General features: G+C 37.7%; 1 protein-coding gene across 1 annotated transcript; it reads right to left on the bottom strand.

Annotated features, from left to right (window-relative positions):
• Window positions 1-27977, bottom strand: cep162 (centrosomal protein 162). The gene is made up of 26 exons (XM_081388590.1): window positions 27839-27977; window positions 27517-27590; window positions 27162-27312; window positions 19678-19830; window positions 19398-19548; window positions 19222-19280; window positions 19052-19122; window positions 18415-18445; window positions 18211-18336; window positions 17955-18116; window positions 16387-16468; window positions 16065-16305; window positions 15615-15834; window positions 14952-15067; window positions 14685-14873; window positions 11924-12061; window positions 11339-11451; window positions 11118-11223; window positions 10894-11020; window positions 10538-10806; window positions 9371-9619; window positions 7568-8214; window positions 5257-5398; window positions 4980-5078; window positions 4757-4891; window positions 1-669 (listed from the first exon to the last, which is right to left on the bottom strand). Exons 2-26 carry the CDS (start codon window positions 27574-27576, stop codon window positions 448-450), a joined length of 4059 nt encoding a protein of 1352 aa, XP_081244716.1. The 5' UTR covers window positions 27577-27590; window positions 27839-27977; the 3' UTR covers window positions 1-447.

Raw genomic sequence — 27977 nt, 5'->3', positions numbered from 1 at the left:
CATCTCCAGTCACTTTATGCAATTTATGCTCTTTTAGTGGTTCATTAGCATTCAGACTGTGTCCTCTGAGGCCAGCTCTAAGGCGAGTAACAAATCATGACGTCTACAGTATTTTATATTGTCTAAACATACTTTTAGGTTAAGCTTTTGAGATAAGCCTTTTTATAACTCTTATGTGGGTGGTGTATCAACAAACATTATACTGCTGTTTGTTCAGCGGTTTTGGATTCTGCTCAATGTTGTAAAAACAACGGAGCAGCAAAACAGGACAAATATTTGTGCACATAATAATTAACTTTAATACAAAATAACATTTGGATTTGTGCTACAATTACTAACACCAAATATCTTGTATTTGATGTTACATACCCAGCATGTTCCTTGACAATAATTAAATAATCTTGACAAAAAAAAGAAAGAAAAAGTTTTGAGTGGTGCAAAGGCAGCTCAGGATCGGAGAGGCAGGTATGTGTGGGTAGTGGTGGAGGTGTGTTCGGGGATGGGGATGACTACACCCTGTCTCTGGAGTTCTCGGAGCACATCCAGTATGGAGTCCAGCTCCAGTCTGAAGGCATCCAGCTCTTTAGCCCTGCCGTGAGCGAGTCTCCTCCAGCGCTCCACCTCATCCTGTTGCTCCTGTTCCACCACCCGCCGTGTGTCTGCGATCACCTGCAACAGACCTAACATCAGTGTCCTCAATCACAATATAGGGGCCAACGGTTAGAGAGTCAGACTGTCAGACTGGTTACCCGAAAGTTGCGGGTTCGATTCTTTGAGCAAGGCACCTAACCCCCAATCACTCCCTGGGCGCCACAGCAAAATGGCTGCCTACTGTGTGTGTGTGTGTGTGTCCATGGTTTGTAATGCGTGTTAACTACTCACTACTCCTAATGTGTGTACTCTAAAGGCCCGTTCACACCAAGGACGATAACTATAAAGATAACGATAAAGATATAATTCTAAAAATCGTTCTCCATATTAAAGAATAACAGAGTTCACACCACAACTATAACGATAAAGATATGAGGAACGATATCGTTGGGATCACTTTCAGAACGATTTTTTTTCAGCTGTCAAACGATAAAACACTGACAGTCAATCAGAATCCATTCTAATTTAAAGGTCTCGCGCATTTAAAATGGGGCGCGCGCGCGCGTGCTTAGAATAAAAAGACCGTTATCGTTCGTTGGTGTGGACGCATATATAGTTATCTTTGTCGTTATCTTTATAGTTATCGTGCTTGGTGTGAACGGGCCTTAACTTGGATGAGTTAAATTCAGAGTACAAATTCATGTCACTATGTCACTATTAAATATTACACTATTACTATTAAACTAAGTTTAGTGCAGAGGTTGTCCTACAGCAGACTGTTGCAGATATCCATTATGAACAAATACAGTATTTACTGTACAGCAACAGAAAACAAGACGAGTGCTGATCGTTTACTCTTTGTATGTGTCAAACTGTGCAATTAAGTATACATGTTAGCTAGTGCTGTAGCGGTGCGTCGTCGACGTCAAAATTACGCCGACGTCATATTTTTTGCGTCGACGCTTCTTTATTATTATTATTATTTTTTTTTTTTCACCATTCCCGGAGGTACAGCTCGCCACACACACACACCGTCCGCCGTGTTATTCTGTCATGTTTTCTCCCTTTCTTTCCAAATCGCGACAAACGCCAGTCTTCTTTCTCTGCAGAATGCGATAAATCCGCTCAACCAATCACAGCGCACCATTCCACGCATTGTAAACAGTAACGGTGGCGCTTTGAATACACCCGGCATCCTTGTTTTCCTAATCTACTTTGCACTGATCATCAAACAAACAAAAAAATTAATACATTTAACAGCATTGATGAACCTGTGGTAGATTCTGCCGTAGGGAAGAAACGTAAGCCATCGAAATCTAATCATTTACGTGAGGAGATTAAGAAGATGAGGCACGCGGGAGGAGGAAAAATGCCGACTGTTGCTTGATCACTTCTCACACGACAGCATCAAACTTCTGTCACTCACGCTGACACGTTAACCCCAGGGGATCTTTTAAAAAACTTTCAACTCTTGTACTCAAAGTCAACGAAAACCGAGCAGGACCAAGCCATTTTACAGCTGATCGCCGTCAAAAAAGTTCAGAAGGTATTTCTTAGCGATGGCTGATTGAATGTAGCCTAAGTATGTTTAGTCCAGTGCGTGCCTGGTAAGTCCCGCCCCTTCCGCTAACCCCACTGGACCTCTAGGTTGAAAAATCGTCAATGCAAGTGAATGGGAGAAAATAATTATTTTCTGGTCCCGTTTGAATTTTGCCATGAATGTGAACATATGTTGTCTGTGAATTTTTTATATAACTTTTCGTGTAAATAATGCTACAATTTAGTGGGTAGAACTTTGATACGGTTAGACTTTGTGTGAGAGCACTTTGTGGACTACAACTCTTCGCTGCTTTCGACACGTTTGACACGTCAACACCACTCACAAACGGACACTAGCTCACGGATCCCGCTAAACATGGCTGTGTCTTTGGTGCACTTCACCGCCTTCTTTAAGGCAGAGGACAAAATCGTTTAAGTTGGTGAAAACCACGGGTAAGTCAACTTTATGGGGTGACGTCACATAGGCGACATGTAGTCTTTCTCGTTATGTCTTTTCCACAGCTGCTAGCTGAAGAATCATACCATATACTGTCAAACTCGTAACATGAAAAGTTATATAAAAAATCCACAGACAACATATGTTCACATCATGGCACAATTCAAACGGGACCAGAAAATAATTATTTTCTCCCATTCACTTGCATTGACGATTTTTCAACCTAGAGGTCCACTTGGGGTTTTACGGATGGGCGGGACTTACCAGCTCTATATAAGATTAGTATTGACCGAGTTCAGAGGCTGTCATATGTGATATCAACTTAATTTGTTGTGTATTTTCAACAGTTTCAATATGAAAAATAACTTTTATATTGATGCAATGGATTAATTGCATAAAAAAAAAACGTGTCATGAATTTATTGCATTTTTGGGAAAACATCATCTGTTTTTATAATAAATCTTTGAAAATCAAAATCTGGATTTGAATTATTTATGTAAGGGATATCCAAGGCTAGCCATGCATTAAAGGATTTTAATGCACGACGTAGAGGCGAAGAACCACCCGACGCGAAGCGGAGGGTGGTTGCCTCTACGAAGTGCATTAAAATTCTTTAATGCATGGCTAGCCGTGGATTATCCCGCTTATACCTTGGTTATTTGCCAAGTTAAAAATAAGTTAAAGCTGTAACTGATGTTTACAGTGTAATTTTTTAACAGACGTGTAAAAATGACGGTTATTTCTTAAGTTAAGGCTCGTCAGTTCTTGCACTCCATCCGCTTTAAATAAAGTAGAGCCATCGGATTGCTTTTATTTGAATGAATTCACATTTATTTAAATTCATTATTAAAAGAGAGAGACAGAGAACTGAAGAAGGAACAGAGAGAGAGAGAGAGAGAGAGAGAGAGAGATGCGTGCGCGAGTTACCTGTGTGCGTCGATCTCTTCTTTAAAGTCTAGCAGCTACAGTCCCCTCGTTGCTTAAGCATATAGCTAACTTAATGATTCTTTAATGGATTTATTACAATTATTTATGAATGACAGGCAACACTGATACAAATTAAACGATATTCAAAAATCATCCATTTAGCCTACCTAAACGTTTTCATATGCGTCTCTCACTCTGCTTGCAAGTGTATCTGTGTTACTATGGTTACCAATGTAGCGGATTAATTTCGAACTGCAATCAAACTGACTGGAACTACCTGTGCATTAAACGGTTTTACTGCACACCTTCCAGCCAATCAGAATCGAGTATTTAAACAGCCCATGGTATAAGTTATTATAACCTAAAGATGCTATGTGAAAGTTTGAAACAGAAAATAGTGGTTTTCATCTTGCCACTTTCTTGGTAAAGAAAACAAATTAATTAATCAAAATGGATTTATCATTGTTTATACTATATTATTTAGAAGTAAACATTGTAGCTGACAGTGTGTTTATGTCAGAATGTTTATTTTTAAACCACAACCTTCTAAGTGCTTCTTTTACCGATATATTTAACATCTTTTGCATTTCTCATCCAAACAACGTCAAACTTGGCACTGCACTTACTCGTGCCTAGACAGCTGGCGAGTTTGAAATCCATCGGAGTAACGGTTCGAGAGATATGCGAATAACAGACAGGATAATTAATTCCAATTAGTCGTTAGATTAGTCGACTAATCATAAAATAATCGCCCGACTAATCGTTTAATTAATAATCGTTTACCCCAGCCCTAATGTTAGCACACCACCTTTCAAAAGTTTTTTTTTATGTCTTTTTTTTAAGTCTCACCAAGCACTTATTTGGTCAGAACTACAGTAAAATCTGTTCTAATATCTATATTATAATCTATTTGTTTACTCGTGATGGCAAAGCTGAATTTTCAGCATCATTACTCCAGTCTTCAGTGTCACATGATCCTTCAGAAATCATTCTAATATGCTGATTTAAATCTGCAAAGTTGTGCTGCTTTTTGTGGAAACCATGTTACATTTTGTTTAGGTTTCTTTGATGAATATAAAGTTCAAAATAACAGCATTTATTTGAAACAGAAATCTTTTGTAACATTTAACTTTAACGTTACATTTGATCAATTTATTGAGTAATTGGTGAATAAAAGTATTTATTTCTTTAAAGCTCAAAACATTTGAATGGTAGATGATGTATTGTGTGTGGGTGTGTTACCTGCTGAAGCTGTTTCTCACGCTGATGGTAGCGGAGCTCCATGGACTGAATCTTCTGCTCCAGGCTAGTGAAGTGTCTTAGTTGAGGACTGTGGGCTTCTTTGGCCTGTTTCAGCTCTTCCAGAAGCTTAGACAGCTTTTTACATACACATAACAGGAAATATGGAGAGAAAATTCTAAATCCAGTTTAAAGAAGAATGGAAATTAAATGACTGAGTAACTACCTGATTCTGCAGGGTTTCCTCTCTGATTTTAGACACAGCCAGAGCATCTTTGGTTCCCTTGAGCTCCTTTACTTGCCCCTGTAAATGCTGCACTATGATCTGAATAGAAAAGTTACATGAATTCAGAATTCAAAATAAATAAAGTTCTATCCAAAGCGACTTACAATGCAAGCAAAGCATTTAATTTTCTTTACCCATGACCTCAGTGTTTCTAGTGCCAAGGAAACATTTAGTGTTCAAAACATAAATAGTCAAATTCATTCATTCAAGAACCAACCTCCTGTGTGTTCACTTGATTGCGGAGTTCAGCCACTTTGGAGGAGGAATGATCAAGGGCATGGCATGCTAGAAGGCGTTCAATCTCTCTTTGATGCTCAGCCTTGACCGAGGCAAGTTGCTCAGAATTCTGCTCCTGAATCCTGAAAAAGGGATATTTTAATATTGTTACACGATACTCCATAACACTGAATCATCATGTTAACTCTTTCCCCACTATTGACAGAATTGTCCAGCAAATCCATGTTTTCACTGTTATACGGTTTTCTATATAACGCATTCTATTACGCATTTTCTGAAAGTACAGAATCTCCAGATCAAAACACAGGCAGAGAAGAAGCAGAAACAAGCGATAGCACCACCAAGGGTGCTTCTCATTTCTTATTTGAGCATCCTCGTTTCCTTTCCTCGTATCCTAAGGGGGTGGAGCTAAAACGCGAGGGAAGGAAATGAGGATACTAAAATAAGAAATGAGAAGCACCCTTGGTATCCTCGCTCATGACTCCCCAAGAAGCTTCCTCACTCCTCATTTCTCGCGGTGCAATTAGATAATTGAGATGTCTTTCAAGATGGCTAAGTTCGATCGGTTTCCGGGTCACAGGCTGGAGGACGGAGGAGTGAAGAAACAATGAAGGCCCAAGTGTGCCGCACAAGTCCTGAAAAGTGAGGCCAAAGCATTTTGATCGCCCCCTGGTGGCTGGCTGCAGTATAGGTCTAAAACCCCACCCTCTCCATGTAATCAAATGGGACATGAGCCAAACTAAAAAAATTTAATTACATTTAAAATATTTTTTTCCCAAAGCATTTAAGGTAGTTCATCACACAGACCTATGTTCAAGTGTTGGTTGAATTGACAGCTGTGTTTGTGATTGAGTCTGTGGTAGCGGGAGTGTGGGCAGTACCTTGATGCCGTGGCTCCACCTCAAGATCATTAGTGCGCATACTCGGGCTCCGAAAGAAGTAATCGGCAATGACCGTTACTGGGATATTTTGGCTTCATTTTTCTACAGTGGAAGGAAGCGGAGTTGTCCGCTGTCCATCTATTTTTACAGGCTATGTTATGCACATGTAAAATAATGTGAACATCAAACGGCATATAAATCAAAACTGGCTAACGTTACCGAATGAAAGGTTGAATGAAGGTATGGGACTGTGAAACTTTGAGGGTGTTGATTGATTCGATCTACTCCATCTTTTGATCATCATTCGGAATCCGATCCGGACGTATTCTTTGACAAAAACCCTATTTTCTCAGCTTTTTGTTCAAAATGTTTTTTTTTTTTTAATGAAACTTGCCCATGTTCAAAAGTTGATAAAAAAAGAATGCATTTAGCTAGAATAAAAGGATTTAAAATATAATTTCTCATTTCCTTTTTTTGATTGTGGGTTTGACCAAGTACTCCTGGCTGCAGCCTGCAGAACAGGACGGGGTTGCACGTGTCGCTCCGCCCCATACCTACTCTTGATTGGCTCGATCGTCTTTCATAGACAAACATGATAGGAAATGTGTTCGTAGTCGGTGTAGGATGAAGTATTTGTTGTTCAAATCTATAAGACCTGGAAAAGCTGTACAGTTTCACAAAACCCTTCATTATAATGCACAGAAATGTCCCTCAAATGGTTTTGCTAAATTAAGCTGGTCTTTAGACTAACGCACGAACAACCCCACAACATTTAAACAAAAATGTATTTGTTGAATCTTCACAGCAGGAGGGTAAGGTCTTCAGGTACAGGAATGAAATGACTCATGAAATGTGATTACTTACTTTACCTATAGTATGAGAAAGAAAATGAAAAATAAGAATTTACAGAATGTGTTATTGGTTTTTATAAGCCATGTTGGGTGCAGCTGTATGTAAACTAAAAGACACTGTAATAGGCTAATGTGTCTACCTTGTTAATTTGAATGTTATGAAACTTTCTTTTTCTTCACAACACTGCAAAGCATAATATCAGACATTTTTCTCCACTTCATTTCAGGAAAACATGCTGTTCCTCATTATTTTAAAGTGAAGAAATCAAGATCTTCTCCTGCGGGACGTAGGCTAATGTTGTATTGTCTGTGCATTATAGTGAAGACAACTCCGAACACATTTCCTATCATGTATGCCTGTGAAAGACGACCAAGCCAATCAGAATAAGTATGGGGCTGCAGCCAGGTCCTTCTAACAGGCTCAAATCCTGTGTAAAGAATTATGGGACTGTTTCAAGGTTTCACTTCATGTAGTATGGCTGCTGTTTTTCATCTATTGTTCAGAACATTTCAAGGGTGCTTCAAATGGTTTATAAAAACATGAACCAAAAGACTTTACCTGAGGAGCTGATTCTGTGCATGTGTGACTGCAGCCTGCAAAGAAACCTTCTCCTGGTCTCTATGTATCTCTAGTTGTTCCAATCTCATCCTCAAACTATCATTCTCCAGTTGCACCTCTGAGATGTGTGATCCCGAGAACACTCCAGGATGGTAGTCTTTCTCATCTTGGGTAGGGGGGAAAGTCTCGGCTGCATTTTTTTTGGGCTCTTTGGCTGAACCCAAATGTCGCTTGGGCTCATCACGATCGAAGCCAGGACCCGTCAGCATGGTTTTCCTCTCCCTCTGCAGACGCTCTACAGTGCGACTCAGCTCCTGAATGGTGCGGCTCTTGGAGCTCAGCTCCTGGGTTAGTCTCTCGATGCGGGTTGCTTGTGCCGCCTCTGCATTGAGTTGGTGGCGTGAGGGGCTGCGGGCAGGCTTGTCTGTTTGCGTCAAAGCTTGGGCCTGGTGGAGCTGTTCTTGTAGAGAGGCCACCTCTGCCTGGAGGGTGCTCTCTTGCTTCTGATGGGCCATCTTCACTTCCTCCAGCTCTGCCTTTAACCTCTGAGTTTGTGATTCAGACAATTCTGATGAGATGGCCTGATTGTTTTGGTTCTTCTCAGCCAAACGCTGCTCCAGATCTGTGATCTGCTGTTCATATTGGAGCTGAAAAAGAAGAGAAGAATATACATAAAAGTGCAAACATTTTTGAGCTGGCATAAAATAGCATTTAAATATATCAGTCCTTTAAGTCTAATTGCATCAGGGCTGGGTTATATCGCTTAAAAGTAAATTATATTTAATGAATAAATTACATTTATTATTTTTATATTTATTTGTTTTATTTTATAAATTATATTATTATTATAATAATATAGAGTCTTAATGACAGTCTTTAACAAACTTAATGGACTAATAAAATATGCATTAAAACAATTGCGATTTTCACATTTCACAATATTGCTTATTTTACATTACTGTTCGAAAGAATAATTTTATTCAGCAAGGATGCATGGAAGTTATGAAAAGCGACAGTAAAGACTTTTACATTGTTAAAACATTTCTATTTCAAATAAACATTGTTTTTTGAATTATATTCATCAAGGAATCCTGAAAAAATGGAATCCTGGAATCCTGAAAAAATGTATCACAGTTTCGACAAAAAATATTAAGCAGCACAACTGTTTTCAGCATTGATAATAATATGAAATATTTCTTGAGCAGCAAATCAGCATATAAGAGTGATTTCTGACACTCAAGACAGGAGTACTGTATTTTTTATCAAATTAATGCAGTCTTGGTGAGAATAAGAGGATCCTTTCAAAATATGTATATATATAAAAATCTTACTGACCATGAACTTTTGAACAGTTATGTATATAAGCATATATATACTGAATTTTCAATATATCACCAAGCCTTACTTTGCTTCAGTTTCTATTTCTATTTCCAAACTTCTAGTCATGAGGGCACACAGCAGGGTTTAGAAATTAGAGAAATAATGCCACTCTAAAAGCATATTAAAGGCCCTGTGTACTTAAGACTTAAAATAGAAACCTAATTTTCTTGGCAAACTTGTTTTTCTGGAAATCGATCAATCCAGCTGTGGGCTCTGATAAATAACATACTTGGAAAAAAGAATCCCATAGTAATTTAAGGACACACAGCACTTGCGTCAGTGAGTTCAGGGTCACCTAGTTCCAATACGTCAAACTTTTTTCGCACATGGTCTCAATTTTAGATTCTATAGATTTAACGTTTAATGCTTTGACACAAAATTCCGTGTGACCTTCAGTACTGAATCTAAATCTGATATGAGTACCTTGATTCTGTGATACTGTTGTTCCATTGTTCTGAGACTGCGTTTGGCTGCTTCATCGCGGCCCTCTAGCTCCGCCTCCAGTCGATGTACACGTCTCTCCAAAAGAGCCGCTGTCTGGGAGGACTGAGGGGCAGTTGGAGGATGGATGTCCAATCCGTCAACTTCTGCACCGGCAGACGCAGCGGCCAAGATTAGGGCTGGCAGGGAGTTTGGATGCCTCTGTTTCAAGAGCTCTTCCATCTGTTTGAGCTGAGAGAGGAAATGGCAACATGAGTGAAAGATGGAACAGAATCTAAGAAGTTCTATTAATGATGCAGCCATTAATAAATATTACAAGACACTCAGGAGGCGGAAATCGAAATTCATTCATGACTTTTTTTGGCATTATTTTTGTTGCTTTATTTTTAGATAGATACAGAAACAGTGACATGAAACTATTAAAGGAGAACTCCGGTCAGTTTTAACATTGATCTAATTTTTTTGTAAATTTGGAGTGCTGTCAATACAGAGAACAACGACAAAAATCGGTGTTGCCTACACCATGTTATCCTCTTTTTAAAATTTGCACCCTGTTGACTTCAAAGGGGCAAGTTTTAAACCTGCTTTTAGCCTCTTAACATCCTTGATGTGTCATTACAAGTGCACAGCTAATGTGAGTGATTCCTTCAGAGTGAACACGGGTGAATCTGACTGCAGTAGATGTGAAAGATATGAATAAAAATGATGTTATTTCAGCCAGCACACATACCTGTATTTTCTTCCTGTTTTCGGTCGAAGTCCATAGTAATCGATTGTCGAGTTCATGCGCGTGATCATAGGTATCTAAACCTATGCGCGTGAACTCGACAAGCCAAACTCAAACCTACATAAGCAGCATGGCTCAAACTGAATAGAAAAATTGTGCTAACCACTGAGCCAATTCAATACAAAGTTGTTAATTTAGTTGCAGATGCACATCAGTCAAAGAAAGGAGTTTAACATAAAGAGGAGGTCTTAAGGAGAAGGTGGTTGGAAAACCAACTACCCGGATGGTCTGCTACTCACGGACACGGTTGAATAATTCCAGCTCTTAGGAAATAGAGTGCAAAGAAGAACGTGCCCTGAATGAAATGTACCTGCAGAACAAGGCAACAAGAATATCTGGAGAGGGAGAAAGCTGTTTCTGACCTGTCGTTCCAGGTCCTGGATTCTTTTAGCTTCACCCGCCCTTTCCTTTGTCTTTCTCTGTTGCTCACTGGCCCTCTTGCTGACCTCCATCTTTAGCTTTTCCACCTGCTCAGTGAGCCTTTGAGTCTCAGCCGTGGCGGCTCGGAGTCTGGATGCATCTTTGTCCAGTAGCTCCTGGTTCTCAGCATACCACTGCAGTCTTTTCTTCATCTCTGCAACCTCCTCCCGATGCTTTTCCTGGAGCATCTTTAGCTCGAAACCTTTATCACCTGCCAGTAGCTTACTTCTGTCAATATGACAATTACATCGCCAAAAATAGACTGTTGCCATAACACTTCCATATCTAAGGCTCTTACCTGAAGTACAGACTGCCTGAACTCTGGCAAGGTCTCGTTCTTTCCTCATCATCTCCAGATCCACATGCAGGGCTTGTTTCTCCTGTTTTAACCTGTGGATCTCATCTTGCAGTCGTTCCTCCTTTTTCTAAACAGATAGACTTTGCATCAGAAGCACGAAAATTGCAGTCTAGGTAGGCAGCTGGTTTTGGAACAGATCTGTTGATATTATGTAGTTCTCTTACCTGTGCAGCTTGTACCTGACTTGTCAACTCTGCAATGCTAAAGCTTTGGTCAGCAATGCTTCTCCCTCCGACGGTTCTTTGAAAGCTGTTCATGTTCAACCGGTCCCTGGGGAATGAAAATTCTTTGCTTTTATATCAGCTGCTGCAAAGAACAGCATGAATAGTAAAAACCTGCTGTGATATGTATTATAACACTGCAAACGCACTTTTAGAGCACTGACCTGGTGAGGGCAAGCTCAGTGAGAAGTCTCTGGTTTTCCATGAACAAAGCCTCCTCGTTTTGTTTGCTTTGAGCTTGGAGTGCTTTCATTTGCAGATATAGCTTTTCATTCTCCTGTTAAAACCATCGGAAAGAAGTTTCACATATTCTGAACCTATTTGTAGCATATGAATACTAATGACCAAAATGCAAATATATTCAGCGCATGTATTACATTGAATATAGTTCCAGATAAGAATTAATTGGGTTTGGTTTCTGGAAAGGCCACAAGTTCTTCTGTAATTACAGGAAATGTGAGAAGTAATTACCAACGCTTTTCTAAATTCTGAGTAGTATTAGTGTCATTTTAAATAACTGTGTTTAATTATGCACCCCATTAAGCTGAAATGGTGTATAATGATCTAAAAAATGAGAGGCTACAGAGTTGACTTTTGTAAGATCTCACCATAAAAAGAGATCTAGGACGAGGGAAAATAAATTATAAATAAATTATAATAAATGCACGTTCATGTGAGCCATGTTTCAGAATGGCTTATTTTAATATATGCCTAAAAATTAGCAAAGTTGGGGAGACAGAGAGACTCACCTGATGGTAACCCTGAATCAGAGTCTCCTGTTCTTTCATCTCTTTCTCTATGAGCTTGAGTTTCTCTTCAGTCACAGGGTCTGAAGCTTCGCCAAAACTCCACTTTCGTCGGTTACTTGCCTCCTCGGCATGGTGTAGCTATGGAATAATAAATGTAACAGCTTAGAACCTAAGCTTGAGAAATGACAGGGAATTGTTTGCTCAGACTTTAGGCCGAGGCTGTTCAGTTTATTAAAGTAAAAAAATATTGCTGCTACTAACTTAAATGCATTTTCAGGAGTATGTAAATAGTTAAGGATTTTTTTATAATAGTGTAGGCTTTTACATTTAAAGCTTTTCTTTTTGTGGCTTTGCTACATTGTTTTTTTTTTGTATGCAACAATTGCATAAGCCTTTCAACAGAGTGGGCAGAGATGTACTGTCTTCCTCTCAGTCAATCTAAAACAGCTTTGGTAAGTCCAAATCAATAAGCCATTTCATTTAGACAGGTTCACATGAATGGTTACAAAACAAAACAAATTTACTTGAATCAATGCATTTGTGTAGCAAATAAAATCTTTAGTTGCAGGTTAATATGGCTGTTTATCACAATGATTTCACTATGGCAAGTAATTGTGATTATTGATTTAATTGTATTTTTTTTCTTCATGTCAGTTAGAATGTAAGGTTCCCCTTATTCCAAATGTGGAAAAACAATTTCAAGTTGGTAACCTGGCAAAAACATTTAGTGCTGAACAAAGAGTTTGTTGTGCTCTCGGACCATATTAAAAAGATCCAAGACAGCCAATCATGGGGCATTCACATAACACACTACAGCACTGGATAGGGCACTAAACTCAAACAGTAGAGAGATGCACTAGCAGAGCCAGGTTGTGTGAAAATGTATCTGATCATAGGTAATGTATGAACTAAGAAAATTTATCTACTGAAAATGTAAGATGCTTTCCATAAAAGCATTTGCCAAATACATAAAAATATAAATGGAAAGCCATAAAAATGGTCTTCGTACATTTGCAGTACAAAGTTTGTTTATTTTGAATTATAATTATGTAATTGGAAATTAAAGTGCATAATGATCATGCGGCCAGATTAGATCAAATAATTAAGATTAGGTGGTTATTTAACAATTTTGAAAGGTCTAATGGTGTGGTTTAATGGCCCAGGGCACCCTGTAAGGAGTGAGCTGTGAGTCATCTCCATTGCACCCTTAACTCCAGGTTGCTCCAGGTCAATTGTCCCTGGAATACATTTATGGTGCCATTGTGTATAAATCATGAAAACAATCAGCCTGGGTCATTTTCTATGGTAATTTGTTTAAATGTAATTAATTCTTCTTCCTGTAATCTGCTGTCAATTATCAATATTTATACTTCACCAGAAGGGTCAGAGTGGATAAAAAGCTGCGTGCCCCCATGTGCCCTGTTTTATGTTCATTTACTGTTGAAAAGCTAAGTTTTAAAAATGAGACTCATTATTTGCCAGAACAACAAAAAGCACTTCCAAACTGAATCACAGCTTGGTAATGCATGATCAGATTTTTTTTTCTATAAATCTTTGAGGGTATTGAAACAAATAACTAGAATAAACCTTACATAATGTACTTGTGCTAAAAGCATAAATTCATCATCACTAAGAGAGTATTGAACAGCTACTTAAACAGCATACAAGTGAAATCTATGTTCATACTGTTGGCAGAGCAGCCACTGAAATATACTGCCATAGACGTTATGATTGCATTACCAAAACATTCACCTACAAGTACAGACTGCCCTTTTTACCAAACGCACTTATACAGCATGTTAGAAAACATACAATTTAAACTTCATTCATTCTTAAGGAGAGCTGCAAGACAGCAGAAGGTTTTCTATTGATCTTTAACAAGAAGCTCCTATGTGCTTCAAGGCCGGTTAAATAGGCCATGAAAATAGATGAACCTGAGTACATTTTAAATGGATTGTTCACCCAAAAATGAAAATCCTGTCATCAATTACTCTTATGTTGTTCCAAACCCATTAGACTTTCGTTCATCTTCGAAACACAAATGAAGATATTTTTTAGTGAAATCTTAGAGTAAAGTCTATTCACCCAAAGCTCTGCCAGTTCAAAAGGTTTTTAAAGAGTAAATATATAAATCCATCATATGAATTCACATATAAACAATGATTAGCTAACATGCATAGAGCACTCAAATATGGTTAACGCAAGCTCAAACATGCTTGCTTAAAACAATGAGCTTTGCTCTTGTGCACAAAGCGAGCATGCTTGAGCTTCTGTTTACCAAATTTGAGTGCTCTGTGAACATTCGCTTAGCAATGTTTATATGTGAATAAAAACATAAATGAAATCTGTTCATTATATAAAGCGATCCGTGTTTCTTGGATTGAACCGCTCAATTCATATAGATTTATTTTACGATCTCTTTATGAACGTTTTGAAGTTTTACAGCCTTTAAATGGAGGGACAGAATTCTCTCCGATTTTACTACAAATATCTTAATTTGTGTTCCGAAGATGAACGAAAGTCTTATAGGTTTGAAACAACACGAGGGTGAGTAATTGATGACAGAATTATAATTTTTGGGTGGACTATCCCTTTAAGTCCTCAGTAATAATTATGAAGAGGTAGAACAGACAGAACACACAAAACTACCCGCTGGTAATGTAGAGCCATGGTAAAACTATCCACCAAACAACAAAATGTCCTAATATTCTAAAATATTCTAAAAACATAATCTAAGCTTTACAACTACACAAGAGCTTACCTTGCTCTGTAACATATAGTTCTCCTGTCTGAGTGCTGCCAGCTCTTGTTTGTGCTCCTCTTGTAACTGGGTTTCCCTCAGATGGAGCTCTCTCTCTTTTTGGGCGAGCTGAAGACGGAAACGCTCCAGTGATGAGCGCTCCTGCTGAAAGGGCGTACCATCATCCATATTCTCTTGCATCACCTCATGCTGACAGACACACAGAACAGGTGGTTAATGAGCTGGAGGATTTGATCCAATGCTCTGATTCAGTCCCAGTTAACTCACTCCTGTCACTGCTTCTGGTGTGATCCTGCTGGCTTCAACCTGATGCTGTAGAAATGTAGCAAAGGACTGCACGGATGTCACCAGTTCATTGCTTAGCCTTAAACTCGTGTCTAAACCTGTAAGGGATGCAAAAAATTAAAAAAGACAGATGACCATTTATTATCAAGCAAGCAAATATGGCTGTGAATTTAGTAAGAATTAAAAGTCAGATTAAAAAAAAGAAAAGATTTTGCATATTTTTAAGACCACTATTATTAGACATTTTTTTTGCATTGTGACATTATTTGCATAACAATTAAGACTATTGTGTGCCCCCTAATTTCTCATTACAGCACAAAACTCCAATAACTCAATAAATATCTTCTTCATTTTGGTAAATATTGATTAATTGTAATCAAATTGGCTAATGTATCTACATTTAATGCAATTAAAATTGCCTACTTCTATATATATTTATTGCATTAATGTAATGATCATGAGTTTTTTTGCACTACAATAGACCATTAAGTTATGTCAACTGTCATGAAAATGTTAAAATTTCGTGAAAATAATGAAAATGTATTAATAAATTATAAAAAAATTAATGAAAATCAGCTACATTTTCTTCATGCAAAATATAATTTTGTTTATTTTTTTCACACAGTTTTGGTGAAGTACAGGTACCTTTGAATGTTTGTGTTTGACTGAGGTTGGGAGTTTTTTTTGGGGTCTGGTTCTGAGCTTTTCTCTGTGTTAGTGGAGACGGAGGTTTAGCAGCTTGGCCGGTTCTGCTGGTTGCAGGTCCTCTGGGTAACAGCCTGTTCTCAGGTTTTTTGGCCCTTGTTGATGGAACAGGAGTTTTTCTAGAGGACGCAGATGCAAATGGATTGGTTCTGGCAGGAACCTGAGAGAGAGAAGTTAATATTCCATCATTATCTTCATAAATGTGACTATCATCACCATGTGAATGAAGGCAGCACGTAGTTACCCACAAAAATGATTATACCTCATTTACTTCACAGAGTACGTGTCTCTATCTTTGAAATATCATTTCTCTAAACCCCAGAAATAACAGGATCTAATTTAGGGAGGAAATTCATGAGTCAAATGACTCATAATAGCAGAGTCTCTGACCTGCCGTTTCTTGGGTTTAACAGGAGGAGGTTCCACAGAGGAGCTGTCCTGTTCCTGCATCAGCCGTTTGATCTCCTCAGCGATGCTCTTCTGAGTGTACTGAAGGGAGGCTGGATGTTCCTCTCCTTTAAAACTAGCTTTATTACCCCCTCCACAGCCCTCATTAGTGGAACTGAAAGGGCTGTCATCTGAAGATATCCTTAATGGACTATGATTTTTGCTGCCTCGAGGCACAGCCTCACTGTAAGACAAATACTTCTACTAAAGCTGCTGTACTGAGAATATATGACTCATGGTGTGTGAAGGCAAATAGTGAACTCACCTTATAGGCTGGAGAGAGAAGCCACGCGTGAAAACAGAGTCTGGTCCAATTGGCCGCATCAGTTCCTCAGCAGTGGGTAAATCTACGGTACATAAATGAGACCCTGGTGACAAAAATGTCACTAGGGCCGGAGTCACACTAGCCGATTTACAGTCTTAATTTTTTTTTTACATTTTTTTTATTATCGAGATTTGGTGTGATCAGATACAAACTTCCTAAGCAATGCAAAGCCAATTATCACAGATTTTGATTGTCATCAATGGCGATTTTGAAACCAAGTTTTGTTTGTGATTCACTTTAACTTAATAACTAACAAAATGAGCATGAGTCACTGTGGGGATGAACTGATTCTGTCCCATAATCAGTAATTGAATGATATTATAAATCCATCCTACTGTGTCAAAAAAGGAAATTAAAAACACATGGAAAACTCAAATAAACAGTTTTGTATGCTGAAAAAAAGTGATTTCAGACATCACAGCATTATAGTGTATAGTATGATAAATCAATTCAATCATATATACTTCAGTTCAAAAGTTTGTTTTTTTAAATGTCAGAGTGAGAAGCTCAGCAAGGCTGCATTATTTGATAAAAAAATCAGACCAACAGAAGAAAGCTTGGAGGGAAAAAACAAACAAACAAACTGCAATGTAGTGAAATATTATCACAATTTAAAATAACTGTTTTTACATTTTAAAATGTAATTTATTCCTGTGATCAAAGCTGAATTTTATCAGCCATTACTCCAGTCACATGATCCTTCAGAAATCATTGTAATATTTGGTGATTTAGTGCTCAAGAAATATGTCATATTATTACCGGTATCAATGTTGAAAATGCTTAATATTTTTGTGGAAACTGATACCTTTTGTCAGAATTCTTTGATGAATAGAAAGTTAAAAAGAACATTTATTTTAAATAGCTTTTCTGTAATATTGTAAATGTCTTTGTCACTTTTGATCAATTAAATGCATCCTTGCAGAATAAAAGCATTAAAAAACTGTAGTAAATAGTTTATGAAGTAAGTAACATTAATAAAGGTCGTTGTACTTACAGGAAAGGAGCTCATTTAATGCACAAATGCACAGAGCTCTGTCTGTCATAATTTATTGCTATTTATAAAAGTCATATAAATCTTAAAATAGGGGGAAACAAGAGTCAACAATTAAATATTATCTGATAAATATCCAATATTCAACTGATTTGCCAAAACGAGGCACTGCAATATATGTGACAAGGAATGAGAAAGAAATGTCAGAGACAGCTGTTTAAGTCCATCACCCCCTTCCATTCTTATTCAGTCAGGGTGACAGACCTCCAACAGAAGACAGCAAGATTTCAGGAAAAACAGTTGGTGTGACACCTTCAAGCAAAATCGAGCTGTTTAGAGTCAGCTAGCAGGACTTCACCCAAACCGATGACGCAAACAAAGCGGCTGGTAAAAACCTCACGTATTCGGTTTAAAGCATAACTGGAAGCATTTGAGGGGGAAAGCTGCAAATCAAAAAGTTTAAAGCGCAGGCATGCACACAGTGACTGGCAAAAATGAGCTAGGTGCTGAGTCTGACCTGACTCCACCGTGGAGACAGGTTGGAGTGAAGAGAGAGAGAGGGGAGTCCTGCCGGCCTCTGCTCGTCCGTCCTCACACTCCCCTGCTGAGCTGTTGATCTGCCTGTACGCCTCCTGCAGCGCCTCTATCTCACTGCCTCCACTCTGACCGTATGATTGGACTGCAAAGATATGGAGGAGAGAATGTGTCACATCACCTGTTGGAAGTTTACTTAAACAATACAAGCTTTAAGAAAAATAAACTGGTTCTCAAACCTGCAGGTTCCAGTGCTGTCCTCACTGCTTGTTTGGTGTCTGGACATTTTTCTTTTCCAGTTGCCAAACTGGGAACTGCAGTAGGCAATGCTCCATCCGTAGAATTTAGAGAGTCATGTAGTGACACTGGGACATAAGAAGAGCATTTCACCCCCTGATCTGAACATTTACAACATCTACACTGTAAATTGAGATGCTGTTTACCTTTGGCCAGCATCCCATGTCTTTCAGGTTTCTGGAACAAAGAGGATCAAGGAATGGTTAAAATTAGAGATGTTGCCAAAAAATCCAATTATATTTATTTTGACAAATATTGCGACTGAGGTCTAGGATGTGCAAAAAACAAACAAAAAACAGCAAAGACAACATTTCGAGAAATTTTGACTCCAGATATCTAGGGACCTGCGATGCAAATTAGCATGTGCTATAATCTTCGATTTCTTAGTTTTTCAGCCAATAATCTCTCCCTAATACGGTACATAATAATAATATTATTAGTCATCATAATAATAAATACTTCTACAAATATACACAGAAGACCAACGGCCAAGGAATTTTCATGAAATAATATATTCAATTTTTTATTTTTTTTTACCAAACCCTATCGTATACCCCAAGAACACACGGGATGTACGACACGAGTCGCAAGGGATCATTTTGTGATACTTTTGCTTATTTTTTGTTAAAATCCTGATGCTGGTCGCTTTTTACTGCCATTAAATGAACAAGCGCGACCTTCATTTGTTTCTATGCATCTTCTCTACATAACTCATACTCAGTTCCCCAGTTTATAACAGGGATCATATTATAAGCTTCAAGTGCATTAAACATTTATATTCACCTTCTCTTGAAGCCCCTCGTCACTTTTCTCACTTGCCTCTTCCTCAAAATCTTCACTATATGCAGGAGATGCTGAGAGAGAAGCAATATACAAGTGTTTTATTGCTTCAGGAAGTAATAACAATAAAACACATCCATTTCAAATTCTTATTCTCTCTGCTCTGCTCTTACCAGCAGCGTCTTTATTTTTCCTCTGTTCTTCTTCATTTGTTAAATCCATTTCTTCTCTCCTGAAAGGAACACAGTGAAACTAAATTTAAAGAAGGACAATAAGCAAATGCTCTTTCATAAACTGCATTCTTGGAATTCGTTATGCTTTTGAGTCACATAAAGCTTTTTTCAGACACCTTTGTGGGCTGGTGGGAGTGGATGGCTCCTGTTCATGATTCAGTCTGGAATAGTCAATGGAGGATGAGGACTCTTTCATCAGATTAGATAAAAACCTGGTATTGTCATCCTCATCCAACAGGTCCAGCTGAAGAGCACCTGCAGTTGGTACTGTTCCAGAGACCATCACATAATGAGTAAAGAAGCACAAACAGATAATGCTAGTCAAACAAACAGAGCAGTGGTGGATGTTATGGATTCAGAGGTAGGCTGGATTGAAGGAAAATCGGTTAGACTGACCTTCAGGCTCAAGACTGTCTCTGCTAAAGATTACTAGGTCTCTATTCCTTTCATCCCCCAAGAATAGATCATTCGACTGCTCTTCATCCACCTCCTTAATGGATGGAGTCTTTCTCATTGACTTCAGGAAGGACTTTCCGGTAGACGACATCCCTATATGCCAAGCAAATATGTTGTAAGTATTAAATAAGTCATTTTCCTACACCAGACCTTTTTTAAAAAGTACAATATACATTAAAATTTATTGTCTGTTTTTTTACACTTAATATAAATATATATAACACAAATAAAGCAAACTATCTAGAACAGATTTTTCATTTCACTAGCCACTGGATAGAAGCAATTTAGCAAATACGCATGTCGGAGAACTTCAAGACAGCACATAAAAAAAAGAACGTCTACACAGTTCACCAGATTTCCTTAAAATTTGTAAAATACTTATTTTCACTAAAGGCCCATTTACATCAAGGATAATAACTATAATGATTACTATAACTTAAGTGTTAACTATATTTTCCAGCTAACAAAGGACTAAAAACCATTGGCAGCCAATACAAACCCACCCGACTTCAAAGAGGCTGAGCATGTAATAAGCCACAACAGCAGTGCGTGCTTGTAGTAAACAAAACGTTTTCATCCATTGGTGTGGACGCTAATATAGTTAGCATTCTTGAAGTGAAAAGGCCTTAAATCCACTGTTTGATGCATTGGCCCTCTGTGTGGCACATTATCATTCTGAGCTGCACATAGTCAATTAACTAGACATTAGAGAAATTACTAACTGGCACAGCACGTTCTTCAAACATGCACTATTCCCGGAAATTTGTTTACACCAAAAACTGGTGCTAACAACACTGCAACTGCAATTACAAATAGCCAAAACAACAGATCTGGGCCCGTATTCATAAAGAATCTTAATGCAAAGAGTAGCTCCTAGTGACAAAATTCTAAGAAAATTCTTAGAAATGTGGGCGTTTACTCTTAAATTTAAAGAAAAAATCCTAGTAAAGAAAAAAGTAATTCAGAAAGCATCTTAACCCTTAAAAGAGGTCTTAAGGTCAAAATTGTTAGGAGCACGGACGAGGACTTTTAAGAGGCTTAAGAGTTTCTTTAGCAGAGGAGAAAATGGCAGAAAGACGAAGAAGGAGAAGAAATGTGTTGCAGACAATGGATGACAGTGAGTTAATAAGACACTTTAAATTAGATCATGCAGGGATCATGTTTGTGACAGATCTTTTTAGAGACACGCTAATATCTCCAACACAGCGCAGAAATGCCATAGCGCCCGAAATGAAAGTAATCACTACATTGCGATATTTGGCAACTCGGAAAATTCCATGTTTGATACATTAAAACCAACATTCAAACCACCATTTAAATAGACATGCCAACAATCAGTGTAATTAGAAAGAGTGGAACAATTTTTATCATTCTAAGCCAAGCAAATACCTTATAGGAAATCAACAGCATGGTTAATAAAATAAGGATTTATATATATAATGTGTGTGTGTGAGAACGGTCAAATAGGAAAAATTACGCATGTAATTTCAAAGTGAAGGCTTAGAATAGACCCTATACTTAAAATCACTTTTTTCCCCTTCTTGGACAACCAACCAATCACAGTCTTCAAAAGATTGTGTCATACATAGCAACGGGGTCAACCCCGCCTTCTTACTAAGATAAAAGTTTTTGTCTTTTCCTTACTCAGAGTTGCTCTCAGATCAGTCCCGAATTGCTCTTAAGCTAAGACTCCTACGTAAAAGTTTTTAAGCTAAATTAAGAATTTTCTGAGAGGATTCTTAGAATCTTTATGAATACGGGCCCTGGTCTGTTGTGTTTAATTATGCATATATTACGGTAAAATTAGAAGGGAAAAAAGCAAAAAGATTTGCTCCCAACTAAAATCCCACCGAGAGTGTTCATTCTCAAAAACTAGATAGATATAAGGTCAATAACGGGGAGTAAATATACACAAAACATCATGTTAAAAATCTAAATAACACAATCTACTAATTTGTCACGTGTTGAAACTTTACCATCTTCTCTCGCGAATGAATCACTAGCATTGCTTTCCACAGAAAACTCATTAAAATCAGTGTGAATGGGACTCTTCTGTCCTGATGTACTGGAGGAGTTATCAGGTGCTGGACTTGGAACACAGCAAGAGTCTTCCTCTGAGACCCTCTGTTCCTCTAAACAGTAACTATGTTCAGGTGATGGCATCTTCTCTACTGCATCATATTCAGGACTCTTCTGATGGCTTGCGTAGTGGGATGCCCTCTGATTGGACAGCTGGCTCACCCTATCAAGAGCTATGCTACGAGGTTTAGGGGTGGGCTTAATAGGTACTACAATGTATAAGGACGACAGACAAAGAAGAAACACGAAAAAGTTAAACTGGTAGACACACTAAAGAGGCTAAAAAGTCATACAGTGCTCAGCAATAGGAAAGATGATCCTTGAAGTTTAGACAACTAAACTTGATTCTTTTTTCAATTAAGGAAACGAAAAACAAAAAAAAGATGGATCTAGAAACTAAGTCTAACAGACATTAAACAAGTAATACTGTGGAATGAAGTGTGTAGGTTTGCAATGTTACAGTACTTTCAGGAAACCTGTTTGACTTTTTTTTTTGGCAATTCTCTGTTGCAGAAATTACACACTTCATTGAATACTGAGTGAGATGTACCCAGAGGGGGGCTTTCTCTCTGTCTGGATTCCACCTGAGGGTCCACAGCTTGAGACTTCTGAATTTTAGCAAAACGATGTTTAGTGTTTTTTTCTGCAAATTTGATGGACAAAGAGAAAAGCAGAATAAAAAAATAGAGAGAGAGTACAAACAAGATGATTATGTCAAATACAAAGAGGAACAGAAACACTACAGATTGATGGATAAAATGTGAAATTGGACAAATTACATAATAAGGGCAAATTAGATAATAAGTGGTGCCTACGGTGCCGACTTTTTCATCCATTGAAATGCTGAACAGTAATAACAGTAAACGACACATCTCTGTGAACAGCACTTCAGATGTTCAAGGTACAGCGTGCAAAAAAACATTCTTGGAACTATTACTATTTATCAGACACAATACTTATACACACAATGTTCTGTTATCAGTAGTAAACAACACACTTAATAGAAAACTAGACATGCAGAATTTATAAATATAAAACAAAAATCTTCCATTGTTCTCACAATGAAGCTCTTCATTGAATGCTCATTATAGATATACTGTAAATGCTTAAGAGTCTATGATTGGATCATCATTGCAATACAATATTTATTTATAAAGCATATTTAAAAACAACCAAGGCTTACCAAAGTGCTGTACAGAACAGAAAAAAATAAAAAAATAAATAAGTAGACTTTAAGAGCAGAGCATACTGAGAAAATGGCAACTCCTTAACCGCAGAAGAGAAAGTAATTAGGCTGTCTAGATAAACATCAGGTGAAGACTAAATCAGGTTTAATCATATCAAATCAAACATGCATCAGTTCATATCCAGAATGATGTCTTGAACAAAAAACACCAGTCTAGCTTTGTTTGTGTTATAATGTGCAAGCCAACAACATAAGACAACAACTCTAATCTGCTATGCTGTTCAATTTATTCTATTCAGAAAAATAAAAACAATTTGCTGATCAATTTGCTAAAAAAAATAAATCATTCAAGTTACAGATGTGGATAATTCAAGCAATTTAGAAACAAAACAAGTGCAATTCACAGTTGCAATTTAGGGGATTCCTCATAACAGATCTGATATAAATCTTAAACTGACTTTGCATAATTTATTTTGTCTACTGCTTTGTGCTTGCTGCCCTCAAGTGGACAAACACCTAAACTACAATATTGTTGTTTAAAAACCAGTTAGACTATGTTCAAACTGCAAGCAAATCAGATTTTTTCTCAAAACAGATCTTTTCAGACAGAATGTCTGCACTATTAATTGCAAGTGACCAAATAAGATTTGTGTGTCCAGACATAACAAACCTATATGCATTGGCTGATTTGGTAATGATGTAAGCGTACCCATGAGGCTATCAAAACGGATGCAGGAAAAATGCAGGTGCATCACGATCTCAATTTTCAAATAACTCGTTTTTATCTCTAGGTCACGTTCCAAGCTCGTTCAAGGTGGCAGTTATTAAGCCTCTCATAAAGAAATCACAATTAGATCCAAATTAATTAGCAAATTAAAGTCCCATTTCAAATCTTCCATTTATATCTAAAATACCAGAAAAAGTCATGTCCGCTCAATTGTGCTCTTTTTTGCAAAATAATGATTCGTAAGAAAAATTTCAGTCTGGATTCAGGCCCCATCATAGCACAGAAACTGTGCTTGTTAAAATTACAAATTACTTACTTCTAGCTTCTGACCAAGGCTGCTGTATTTCAGTCTGGATTCAGGCTCCATCATGGCACAGAAACTGTGCTTGTTAAAATTACAAATGATTTACTTCTAGCTTCTGACCAAGGCTGCTTCATCTCAATACTAGTTTTACTTGATCTTAGTGCTGCATTCGACACTATAGATCATAAAATACTCTTAGATCGACTACAAAATTACACTGGTATTCAGGGACAGGCATTAAGGTGGTTTAGATCGTACCCTATCAGACTGCTGACATTTTGTTTATTTTAACAGGGAAAAATCTAAGATAATGTCAGTAAATAATGGAGTGCTGCAATGATCTGTGTTAAGCCATCTGCTATTTTCAATATATATGCTGCCACTTGGTAATATTATAAGAAAACATGCAATTAGTTTCCACTGTTATGCCGACGATACTCAGAGGCAGTTATATATTTCATCACGACCAGATGAAATCTCTAAATTATCTCTAAAATTAAGTTGACAGGGTTTGTTAAAGATATAAAATATTGGATGATCTTTAATTTTCTGAGGTATTACTTAATGGACTAAAAACCTGTACACAGAATCTCTTAAAATACAATTTTCATCTAGAAAGATGTACTGTTACTTCATCCTCTACAGTTAAAGACCTGGGTGTTATATTAGACAGCAACTTGACTTTCAAAAATCACATTTCATACAAAAAGAGCCTTCTTCCACCTCAGAAACAATGCTAAGCTACAGAACATGCTATCTGTTTCTGATGCAGAAAAGTTAGTTCATGCATTCATGACCTCATGATTGGTACCTGTAGTATCCAAGTCCACTAAACGAGGGAGAGTGTTTTCACATTTGGCCCCTAAATTTTAAAATAGCCTTCCTGACAATGTTTGGGGCTCAGACTCACTCTCCCAGTTTAAATCTAGATTAAAGACGCATCTCTTTAGCCAAGCATTCATATAATGCATCTCATAACCTTATACACCAGTTATATCAGAACAAATGCACATGATTATCCGTGCTTCAAGTTATGAACAGCAGCTATGCTAATTATTTTCAACTTGCTTCTCTGTTTTATCTCAGGATGCCCATCCTGAGGTAACTAGAGAGTATGTCAGCTCCAGTTTGGATCCAGCCTATTATGAAGACTTCAGATGCCCCAACACCTGTGAAGAGACGGCACCAACTCCTGCCAGGACTTCAGATTAGGGGTGTGGCGGTTAGTATATAACCGTGAGACCGACGGTTATAGTTGAACACCGTCATTAGATCTCTATAACCGCCAAAACCTTGTTATTAAAATATTTTTTACAAACATTTTTTATCATAGAGAATGTTTAAATACTAATTAAAAACAATTGTTAACAGTCTGTGTCATTAATGGTCTACATCGTTTCCAACTGTATTTGATTCTTTGCCAAGTACCACAGCAAGTTTTGTTTTGTAAATCGTCAGACATGATTTTTACCACTTCATTAGGTTTTTCTTTGTAGAAAGCCTTTCTTTAAAGCGAATTTTGTTTTGTATAAATTGTATCTTAATTTTAATAAAGGTTTCATCAACCAATTGCATGTATTTAATAAATAAAAAGCAAGAAAATATTATATTGTCATATAGCAGACAATATAATAACCGTGACATTGAGGTGCCAGCGCGCCGCGTTCACTTGCAATGCATTGTTAAAAGCCTTTCTTTAAAGCGAATTTCGTTTTGTACAAATTGTATCTTAAAGGGGTCATGACATGAGAAACCAAATTTGCCTTGATCTTTTGGTATATAAGAGGTCTTTGTACCATTAAAACTTCCTGCAAGTTTCATAGCTTAAGACGTCCTCCCCATTATAAACAAAGCATTTATTTAATCAAGCTCTGATTACAGCTCGTTGGGGATCCATGGTAAGAAGTGACGTCACGGTACGAAGTGACGTACCAGTCGTTTGCATATGACCGCCTCCAGCGCAAGACAACTACACCTCATTTCGCATCATTGTCACCCCACAGGTGTTCAGTTGACGTGCAGCGAGTGTCTGTTTACAGAAGATTGCGATGACGCAGATGTGCTGTTCCTGGCTGTGGACAAACAAAATGTTTGAACGCTACCGAACGATCCAGACGTCAGGGAAAAAAGGATGCAGTTTATTTTTTGCGGACGTCCCAGTCACAGCTGTGTTAATTTAAGCGTGTGTTCTCTACATTTCAAGGATGACTGTTTTGAGAACAAATCGCAGTATGATGCTGGCTTTGCCAGAATACCTTTGCTTAAAGATCAGGCCATGCCGACTAATCAGGGTCCCAACGACGCCGCAAACTGTAAGTAATGTATTTCATCTTAAAACTACTTTTAGCTAATGACGTTAGCCAATCATAACAGTGGGCGTTAACACTGAACTCTTAAAGGGGAAACACCCCCAAAACAGACTGTTTGAATCAGAGGATGAGAAACAGGGTGGGAAAAGGTCATAAATCACAACAATTTTAACGTTTTTTGTCCAAAAAACTATAATAATACTATAATTGCACTGAAGGAAACATAATAAAACAAAAACAAAAACCATGTCATGACCCCTTTAATTTTAATAAACGTTTCATTAACCAATTACATATATTTAATAAATAAAAAGCAAATATAGCAGACAATATAATAACCGTGACATGGAGGCGCCGGTGCGCTGCGTTCACTTGCATTGCATTGTGAACTAGAGCGCATCTCATCATAAATGAATGAAACTCAGCATAGGCCTATGCCTCATACATTAGCATTAAATATCTTTGCTGCATCCTTTCTAGAACAGACAAGGGCTTTCTTGCGGCTCGCATCAGCAGAGCATTGCATCGTCCATAGACCGCAAAACAATCAGTGGTTGGCGGGCGGGTGCGGCTTTGAAATTTGGTCAAAAAGCATTGGTGCGGATGATGAGTTTTGTGATGCGGTTGCGGATGAAATATCTCTATTGATAACAACATTGAACACTACACAAATATACATTTTTTTTTTTTAATTTAGGCGATCAAATAGCTAATCAGTGTCTGCTCGTTTATTCAAACTAAGTTGTCCTATAACAGACGAACGTCGCAATGACCCCCCCCCCCCCCAGTTTTAATTCAGGTAACAACACCAGCACTCACCTGTTCCCTCTTCACTGTCATCATCGTCCTGCCACCACGGCACAGACACAGAAGCCTTCTTCACTGGCCTGACAGGTGCTTTTCCCAAGCTGTCAAGGACACTAGAGTGCTTGGTGCTGGAGCCCAATTCAACAGAGTCATCAGAGACAGACTGAAATAAAGCATAAGTACAAGTACATAACAACATAGAGTTTACATGCAACACTGGACTGCATATTATAAAATAAACATGTTTAAAATAATTGTAGATGGAATACAGCATGTCATATAGCAAGTAGCATATCAAAACATACACAAACGTAATTAAACAAACAACTGTAAGAAGTAAACAAAAGATTATCAAAAGTAACGTTACCTCTTTCATGAATTGCTCGAACTGTTGGTCCAACTCCTCTTTAGTCAGTCTATGAGCCATGATTCACTGACAAACTGTGACAAACATATTAAAATTCACATCAGAATTAGGCCAGTACGTTTTATATAAACGTGTTATTATAATAATAACTCCTTTAAAACATATAACGTTAAACAAAGTTCAACCTGTTAAACATTAAAAACCTAAAGAGAAAGATTCTGGGAGAGAGAATGCATTATAAACAAACAGCTCGCTAGCTCGTTTGGCATGGTAACCGAGAGAAACGGACAACTGAAGAAAACACAGAACGCAAAAGACTCACCAATACAAAATGAGATGGAATATGAATACAGTAAATCCTTTAATGTTCACATTGTTTTTGAAATGATACAGTTTATCATAAAGTTTCCCGCTACAATAACCGGGGGATTACTGACAGCTTATTGGCCATCTGACGTCAC

This window comes from Scardinius erythrophthalmus, assembly GCF_964197995.2.
Source record: "Scardinius erythrophthalmus genome assembly, chromosome: 16".
Classification (NCBI taxonomy): Eukaryota; Metazoa; Chordata; class Actinopteri; order Cypriniformes; family Leuciscidae; genus Scardinius; species Scardinius erythrophthalmus.
The sequence above is the reverse complement of the archived record's forward strand: the minus strand, read 5'-3'. Positions and strand labels throughout refer to the sequence as shown.

What these genes read in the sequence shown, in the direction of transcription:
- cep162 (XM_081388590.1), bottom strand. Translation starts at nt 27,576, where the DNA reads ATGGCTCATAGACTGACTAAAGAGGAGTTGGACCAACAGTTCGAGCAA. An exon ending in ACGAGGGGCTTCAAGAGAAG is followed by an intron (nt 18,446 to 19,051) that starts GTGAATATAAAT and finishes TCTTTGTTCCAG; the next exon opens with AAACCTGAAAGACATGGGAT. An exon ending in TTCTCTCTCCAGCCTATAAG is followed by an intron (nt 16,306 to 16,386) that starts GTGAGTTCACTA and finishes TTTGTCTTACAG; the next exon opens with TGAGGCTGTGCCTCGAGGCA.